The sequence below is a fragment of the Arachis duranensis genome, chromosome 9 (genome assembly GCF_000817695.3).
Source record: "Arachis duranensis cultivar V14167 chromosome 9, aradu.V14167.gnm2.J7QH, whole genome shotgun sequence".
Classification (NCBI taxonomy): Eukaryota; Viridiplantae; Streptophyta; class Magnoliopsida; order Fabales; family Fabaceae; genus Arachis; species Arachis duranensis.
In genome coordinates this window covers 20,960,469-20,969,722 of record NC_029780.3, presented here as the reverse complement: position 1 = coordinate 20,969,722, position 9,254 = coordinate 20,960,469, and the positions used below count along the sequence as shown (strand labels likewise).

Below are 9,254 nucleotides of genomic sequence, written 5' to 3'. Positions count from 1 at the left end.
GAATTTGAATTCTGGTAACCCATATTTCTATTATTTGCTAACGAATTTGCACTCCCAAATCTAATCTTTAACATAATTCACAGACCAATGACCACTTGCCTTTAAACCACATGATATTGAGAGCAAGCTTGTTATTGTATATGGGAAGATAGAAAAAAGCCATCATATATAATAAAATAATTGATCAATTTCTTTTTTCCTTCAAACCTCAATGGATTGTCATTTAGGTGGATAGAAATTATGAACTAAGCATATGCTGACATTAGAGACAACTGAAAATATTACCAAGTCATTATATGGCAAGAAACAAGTCATTATATGGCAAGAAACAAGTCATACTAAGGTTTAATGAACATCAATTTGAGCATAAGAGGCCTAGGAGATTACTTCAATCTCATAATGTGAAACTTCTAAGCTTACCTTTGGTTCATCTAAGTCAAAGGAGAACCAGCAATACATGTAGTTAGGTCTGTTAGGAGCAATATATCCATTCGAATTCAAATTATCCCTCTTGGTAATTAACTCCCTATGCCTTGCATTTTTCGACCCCGTCTACTAATTTAACAACCAACAAATAAATATTCAACAGAAGATGAATCACCTTAGTGAAGACAGACTAGATAGTAAATTACAACTACGCATAAGTTGCAAATTATTTTGCATTGGAATTTGGAACAGCTAACATGGATGATAAGTTTGATCATGGAAATGACACTGGCATTGATCACAAACAATTTTTTTATACCATCCTTAAAAGTTGGTGGAAGTCTTTGATCATTGATCATTGATCTGGCAACTTAACTTGGCCTATCATTTTAAAGCTAGCTACTTACTTACTTGGCTGAAACTTGTACTTGTATTGATCAGATCATATCTCATGTATTTATCACATGACAAGTTATCAGATCAATAGTTGGTTACTGGTTAATGGACCCATGTAACAATAATCCATTATAGCTTACATGGGTGACTAAAGAAGATGGCGTAAACTGTAGCAAGAATATTCTTTGGCATCCAATAATCATAATAATAACAAAGGAACCCTCATTTTTATGTTTTGATATGTTTCAAAAGATTTAGGTGCAACATCGAGTGATTTATTTTGCATTCCTAATCCCCTCCAGCACCAAGTGCACTTTATAAAATTTTGAGATTAATGCTTCATGGAAGACTTTACAGAAATCAGATACTTTCTCCTCAATCAACATGTAATGAATTCAGATTTAAAACAATCATGATAAGATGTGGAATGTAAATCTATTGGAAGATTTAATTGGAAGAAAAAATAAAGGTTAGGTATTAACAGAGGAAAAAAAGTAAAAGTGTACCGGTTCATGCCCTCGCAATTTGAAATGACCACGAAGTAGTTCCCGCATGAAATGACAATCACCGCTTAAATGACCAGCTCGTATCTGTTTCAACAGATTGTTGAGAAACACTGGACAGGAAAGTCATAAGATATAAAAACCTATTCAACTTAATATTTGGTGGGAAAACACTTCAGGATAGGCACCTCACTACAAGCTTGGTGAGCACAATTATTCCAATGTAAATTGACAGCACGACAGTCATCATATGCATGAATTAGCTCATGAATTATCAACTGGTTGACCTCATCTTGAAATGTCACATGGTTGCTGCACACAAATATCTGCAATCAAAGGCATTCCAATAGAGGATTAAATGAATGTTAGGTCATTGCAAATCTTGCCACATAACCAAAAAGAAACAACAACAACAACAACAACAACAACAACAACAAAGCCTTGTTTCACTAGGTGAGGTCGGTTACATAGATCAAATGACGTCATTGAACTCTATCATGTATCATGTTTACAGAGAGACCGTTTACATGTAGATCTCGTTTGACCACCTCATGGATAGTCTTCCTAGGTCTTCCTTTGCCTTTCACCCCTTGTCTATCTTCCATCTCATCCACCTTCCTGACTGGGTGCTTTGTCGGACTTCTTCTCACATGTCTAAACTACCTGAGACGCGATTCTACCATCTTCTCACATAACCAAAAAGAAGAATTGACCACAAATAGTTTATGCACTAGTATTGGCACCTTATTTTCTTTGCAAACAAGAGAATTTCATTTGACTTAAATAGTTTATACAGAACAGGTATTGGATCTTGATATAGTTTTGGAAGCCATGGCCACCTTATTAATTTGGAAAGCGCCTTTGACAAATATACAAATCATTTCCCTCCCAGAGAAAAAAAAATTAAAGCATTGTAAAAGCACTCCAAAATTAATAGTTAAGATCTGCAACCAAACAGTGATCCCAATCCTATAGTAGATTCAACACGATTACCATTTAAAGCAGCCAAAAATCAGCCACCGATATAAAATACAGGACAAAATACAAAATACGCATTGAAAATAAGTTAAACAACACATGTGCAGAAAAACACAATATCTGATTTGATATAGCATTTTTGAATTCGAATAAAGAGACCTAAAGAGAAAAATAAAATGTAAATGCCTAAAAGGAAATAGGTACCCCGTGAGCAGGAGCAAAATAAGCCATGCCTTTCCTCCCTTGGCAAACAACAGCTCTGAAGAAATTGTCCTTCACAGCACAGCCAGCTTCTGCCATGCGTTGCCTCAAGAACTTCACCTTTGGAACTGCCAGACAACAATGAAAGGAAGAATCAAAATCAGCAGAGCAAACACTGAAAAACGTCCAAACCAATTTAAAAGTAATCTGAATTGTGGGATTAATTAGTGAAAAGAATACGTTGAAGACTCTTTTGAATCATAGCTTGAACTTCGTCGACCGATTTGACTCCCAAAGAACCACCAGGGGAAGAAGGCTCCTGTGCCATTGGTTCGGTTCGGTTCACAAATGCTAATGAGAAGCGTAGGAAGGGGGTTAGTTAGGGTTTGAGAAAACTTTAGTTAATAGAGGACCACACTCTGAAGATGATGGAGCGGAGGGAAAGGAGGGGCGGAAGCAGAGTGTGGAAAGCAACAGTTGTCGAGAGAGAGGGCAGAAGAGGGCTTAAGGTAAGGGTTAAAAATTAAAATTACAATTTTGAAAATTATTTAGGTGCAAATGAGAAAAAAACAAATATATATTACTAATATACATAACAACATATATATAAAAGAGAAAAAAAGTATTTATATTAACTTTATAAAGAGAGATAAAGAATTGTTGTTATTGATTGTGTGTCATTTATTTTATATCACGCTTCTATTTATATGTCCATAAAAACTATGTTTTCAAAAGTAATTAAATTTAATCTTATCTTGATAAGTTTAATTTTTATATTGGAAAAATTAGTTGGGTAGAATTATGAAGAAAGTCACAATTCATTAAATGGGCATCCACCCATGTATATTACAACATTCCGTTTTGGATGTCCATTTAAGATTATGCCTCATTAAAATCTTACTAAAGAAAAACTTAACGAGAAAAAATTTTAGTGAAAGAAAAAAAATACAATATCCTTTGTGATGGAGACTGTCTCATTAAAAACTTTGTCAAGAAAAATTCAATAAAGAGAAAAATATGACTAAAAAAAAGAGTACAGTCTCTCCCTTTTGTCAATATTATTTTATATCTCGAAATCAGTGCATCTGATGTATCAATCTTTCAAAGGAGGACTTTGAAAGCGACTTTGTAAATAAATCTGCCAGATTATCGCTTGAGCGGATCTGTTGGACATCAATTGTTCCTTGATTTTGAAGGTCATGAGTGAAGAAGAATTTGGTAGAAATATACTTTGTTCTATCACCTTTGATGTATTTGTCTTTAAGTTACGCAATGCATGCTGTATTATCTTCAAACAAAACAGTTGGAGCTATCTTATGATCAATCAGTTCATATGATGACAGAATATATTAAATCAAACTATTGAGCCAAAAACACTCACAACTAGTTTCATGTGTCACTAGTATTTCAGCATGATTAGAGGATGTTGCTGCTATCGTCTGTTTCATGGACCTCCATGATATAGCTGTACCACCATATGCGAACAGGTATCCTATTTGAGATCTCCCTTTGTGTAGATCAGACAAGTATCTTGCATCTGCATAGCCAACCAGTTGTGACTTGGATCCATATAGATAAAACAATGCCATGTCAACCGTTCCATGAAGATATTGAAAAATTTGTTTGATTCCATTCCAATGTCTTCTAGTTGGAGAGGAACTATACCTTGCTAGTAAGTGATGTGTGAGCATCTTTTCTATATTTTCTTATTATTTTAGATATGAATTTATTGAGTTTTACTTAAATTTTAGTATTTGAAGCCTATTTGGATGTTACTTTAAGGCGCATTGTGGTTTTATTAATTTTAGGAAAGATTCGGGTGAGTTTGACAGAGTTCATGCATAAGAAAAAGGAAGAAAGTGAATGTTGTCAATCCTGATCTCCTTGCACTCCAACGAGCATAAATTGAACTACAGAGGTCCAATTGATACAGTTTTAGCGGCATTAGAAAGCTAACTTCCAGAGCTTTCTAAAGATATATAATAGTTTATAATATTCTTCTAGTATCACGACGCTAATCACCAATGTCGGCGTTTAGTGCCAAGTACCTCGTAACTAGCGCCCAAACCACTATCTCGTGGGGCACTAACGCCGCAGGAAGACAACAACAACTAGAAGCTTACTACATCCAGGGGCGCTAAACGCCAGTAGCGCAGATTCAACTTTAAGAAAAGGGATTTATTAGTTAGATTTGGGTCATATTTATCTTATTTTATTTTGGTTATTTTTATTTACAAACAAAATATTTTAGGTTTAGAATTTATTATTTTATTTTAGTTTCAAATCAAATTAGGTTATGTATAAAAGGGAAAAGATTCAGCCTTTCGAGGCTCATCAATCTTCTCTCTTCGGCACTTTCACAACTTCTGAACCCTAGTTATCTCTCTAAGTCATGAGCCATTAAACCTCCTTGGTTAAGGTTAGGTGCTCTGTTTATCTCTATGGATTAAAACTATTATTATTCTATTTTAATTAATGTATTGATCAGTTTCAAGGATTACTTTCGTTCTTCATCTTATGAATCTGGGTAGATCGAAAGAATAACCCATATTCTATATGCATTCTTGTGATTCTTGGAAGAGTTATCTCACTTGAACACTAGCTTGAAAGTAAACTCCTCCCAAATTGCTAATTACTTGAACTTAACAGGATACGTGACATATAATCCTCTTATATTTGGGTAACTAGGGTTTTGTGGCTAATAAACTAGAATTGAACCTAACCTTCTAATCTATATTAAGTGACTAAGATATTGGCAGTTGATTAGGTTAGAGGAGACTAGACCACTAAGAAATTAGGGTTTAGTCAATTACAGTTTGCCATGAAATGAATCTTGTATGATTAAAATAGTTAGTAAGAAAACTTAACCCGAAAGAATAAATAACTCTGAAACCTTAACTAGTTTCTCTCATATGTTTTACACCAATTCCACTGTTCATTTTTCTACTCTCTGAATTTATATTTAATGCGATTCACAACACTCAAAACACCACTTTCTGCTTGCCTGATTAAGTGATTCATTCGACTATTGTTGCTCAGTTCATTAATCCTCGTGGGATCGACTCTCACTCATCTGAGATATTACTTGGAACGACCAGGTGTACTTGCCGGTTAGTTTGTAGATATTCAAAAATTGCCGATTTGGCGCAATTGTCAGGAATTAACTGTGATTGACAACTAACCGTTATCTGATTGCTTAGATTAGACGTTCTTAGTTTTTATTTCTTATTTATTTTTATTCTTTAAATTTTCAAAAATTTAGTTTTATTTTATTTGAAAATTTTCTTTTAGTTCCTGAAATTAAGTTTGGGGTTCCTTAGTTGTTTTATTTTTCCTAGTAGTTTTACTTATTGAGTTCAAAATTTTGTGTCCTATTTTTGCTTATTAGTTGTTTGAATTTTCTATTTAATTTATTCACTTATTTCATTTTATTTCTTTTACACATGTTACCTCACCGGGAATTCTCTTCACTTTGACGTAGAGAATTCTACCTTTTCATTGTTTTCTGTTGTTTATGAGCAGAAACAAGAACAAAAAATATCTTCTAGACTTTGATCCTGAAATTTAGAGGAGCTTGAGAAGGCGTTTATAGCAGGCTAGAGCTTAGAAAGTCTGTGAGAATCTCAAGTATCATTTTGACAAAGAAGTTGAAGAGCTCACTATGGATCCCAAGAACAACAATCTTGTTAATCCAAATGCTCTTCATGGTCCTAATATTCCTGAGCAACCCAGAAGAACACTTGGTTCATACACTGCTCCTAGTCCTAATTTCTCTGGGAATAACATAGTTGTACCCCTGTGGCTGCTAACAACTTTGAGCTGAAGCCTCAATTGATTTTTCTGGTCCAACAAAATTGCCAGTTTCATGGACTCCTGCAGGAGGATCCAACTATGTTTATTTCTAATTTTCTGTAGATCTGTGATACTGTGAAGACTAATAGTGTTCAACTTGATGTTTATAAGTTGCTCCCCTTTCTGTTTGTTGTATGGGACAGAGCCAAGTAGTTGCTTGATACACATCCTAAGGAGAGTTTGGATACTTGGGATAATTTGGTCAATAGGTTCTTGACCAAGTTCTTTCCACCCCCAGAAGCTGACTAAGCTAAGGATAGATGTTCAAACTTTCAGGCAAAAAGAGGGTGAATCTCTCTATGAAACTTGGGAGAGATATAAGTTGATGCTCAGAAAATGTCCTCCTGACATATTTTTGGACTTGATTCAGCTATAAATCTTTTATGATGGAGTCTTTGAGACCGAAAAAATGTCTCTAGATAATTCTGTAGGCGGATTCCTTCACATGAAGAAGACTCCTGAAGCGGCTAATGAGTTTATTGAGATGATTGCTAACAACCAATATTTGTACTCTTCTGAGAGGACCTCAGTGAAGAAATGAGTCATGGAGTTGGATGCATTGGATACAATTCTTGTTCAGAATAAGTCCATGTCTCAACAGATTAATGCTATTACTCAACATTTGAGTGGGATGGAAGTTTCAGCCATCAATGCTCAAGACACTTCCTATAACATGAGTGGTGGCTTCACTCAAGGTGAGAATTATGAGTATGGCCAGTTTATTCCTGAACAAGTTAATTAAATGGAAAATTCTTCTAGAAACTCCAACAATGATTCCTATTCCAAGACACTCAATTAGGGGTAGAGGAATCACCCAAACGTTGTGTGGAGAGACTAATCTCAGAGGCTACCGAATTTCAACAAAAATTCTTAGGACGGTTTTAATCATAACAACTTTAACAACCGTCAGTTTTAGCCCTCTCAGCCACAACAAGCACCCTCTCAGCCTCAAAATGCTCATGACTTGGTGCCTATAGTTACAGAGCCCTCCAAGAGTACTCTAAGTTTCATATAGAAAACCAGAGCTTCACTTAAGGACTTGGAAGTTCAGATGAGTCAACTAGCCACAAAAGTTGCTGAAATTGATCAGAGGTCCACCAACACCCTTCCTAGTAACACAATTCCAAATCCAAGAGAGGAGTGCAAGGTTATCTCTTTGGTAAGTGGACTAGTGATAGGTGAAGAAGCACAAGTTACTGAGGAGCCGGTTGAAGAAGAAGCTCCAGAGAAGGCTGAAGATGCTGTAGCACACTCCCCTCTAAGGCATCTGGAGAATCCCTTTCCAATTGATCTTAAGAAACATCTGGTGTTGCCTAAAGCACCTGAGTATAAGCTTAAGATGCCATATCCTCAGAGGCTCCAAAAGAATACCAAGGACAAGCAGTTTTTAAAGTTCCTGGAAGTTTTTAGAAAGTTACAAATCAATGTTCCTTTTGCTGAGGTTTTGGAGCAAATTCCTCTTTATGTTAAATTTATGAAGGAGTTGCTTTTCAAGAAGAGAACTTTAAAGGGGGATGAGACAGTGGTCTTGACCAAGAAATGTAGTTCCATAATTCAGAGTAATTTGCCAAGGAAGATGCCTGATCCAGGAAGCTTTCAAATTTCATGCACTATTGGGAGCACAACCTTTAAAAAAGTTTTGTGTGATCTAGGCACAAGTATCAATTTAATGTCCTTGTCTGTGATGAAGAAGTAGCAAATCAAAGAAGAACAACCAACAAGGGTAGCATTATAAATGACAGATAAATCCTTGAAGCATGCACATGAAATAGTAGAGAATATCTTGGTCAAAGTGAACAAGTTCTTCCTCCCAGTAGACTTTGTAATTCTTGACATGAAAGAGGATGAAAATACCTCTATAATCCTAGGAAGGCCATTCCTAGTCACTGGGAGAGCTATGATTGATATAGAGGAAGGTGAATTGATTCAAAGGGTGATGAAGAGCAGTTGAATCTTCAAGGTTTTTAAACCCATAGATCATTCAAATGAACAAGGCAATTGCATGAAGAATCAATACAAATTTCCCCTGATGATGCAAAATAGAGTTTGCAGTTCAAGCCTCCTTTAGTGAGAATCAATACAATTCTCCCTTACATCAAATCTAAGTTTGATGGTGGGTGTGTGTCATCCACCAAGGAGGAGGTTCCCAAGAAGAAAGTACCCAAGGGATGGAAGAACAAAAAGATCTCACTGAAGATTTCTCACCAGGGATGAAAGTGGTGTTAACCCAAAGTCCAGTGTTACCTCATACAGTGAACAGGATCCTCTCTCTTGAGTATATTAAGTTAATCCATGAAAATACAGGGAGACAATTCACAGTGAGCTGCGAGGAGTTGAAGCACTTTGATCATCCCCCACTTTAACAAGAAATCGAGTGTCAAGCTAATGACGTTAAAGAAGTGCTTGTTGGGAGGCAACCCAACCGTTAGTATCCTGTGATGTTGTGTTCATTTTGATTTTTATTTATTTATGATTCTTATACATAGTTTTCTTTGGTTTATTTACATTTGTGGTCATGCAAAGTGTTTAGAATAGGAACAGGAGAAATCTGAAGGAAGAACAGAACACCCTAGAGAGGAGTTCATTCAGGTGCTCTGGCGCTAAACGCCAAGCTAGGCATTCAGCGCTAGAAATAGCACAAATTTCAAGGGAGTTTTCTGTTTAGATGGCGTTAAATGACAGGGTGAGCATAATTCAAGGAGTTTTCATGTCGACACTGGCACTAAACGCCAGGGTGAGCGTTTAGCACCAGAAATGGCATTAAAAGTTGACTAGCTTTTGTTTGCTTGGCGCTAAACACCAGGAGCAGTGTTTAGCGCCCAAGATGGCATCATTTTCAACAAGCTTTTTGAAGAAATCTCTTTACCTCATATCTTTACTCATCTGTACACCTTTTAT

General features: G+C 35.9%; 2 protein-coding genes across 4 annotated transcripts in view; one reads left to right on the top strand and one right to left on the bottom strand.

Moving 5' to 3' along the window:
• Positions 1-3,001, bottom strand: part of LOC107465099 (uncharacterized) — a 6,423-nt gene extending 3,422 nt beyond the window's left edge. For 2 of the 3 annotated variants that reach the window (XM_052253658.1, XM_016084088.3), the window contains exons 1-4: positions 2,745-3,001; positions 2,508-2,632; positions 1,514-1,651; positions 1,329-1,412 (exon numbers count right to left, since the gene is read on the bottom strand). In XM_052253658.1, the coding sequence (XP_052109618.1) occupies positions 1,329-1,412; positions 1,514-1,651; positions 2,508-2,632; positions 2,745-2,832 (435 nt within the window). In that variant the 5' untranslated portion in view covers positions 2,833-3,001. Of the gene's footprint in view, positions 1-420; positions 1,413-1,513; positions 1,652-2,507; positions 2,633-2,744 lie in introns of all 3 variants that reach the window. The other variant, XR_008002390.1, reaches the window with a different exon arrangement.
• A 3,899-nt stretch (positions 3,002-6,900) lies between these two features.
• LOC127741520 (uncharacterized) lies at positions 6,901-8,052 on the top strand. The gene is made up of 3 exons (XM_052254218.1): positions 6,901-7,089; positions 7,372-7,758; positions 7,837-8,052. Exons 1-3 carry the CDS (start codon positions 6,901-6,903, stop codon positions 8,050-8,052), a joined length of 792 nt encoding a protein of 263 aa, XP_052110178.1.
• Positions 8,053-9,254: the final 1,202 nt, after the last annotated feature.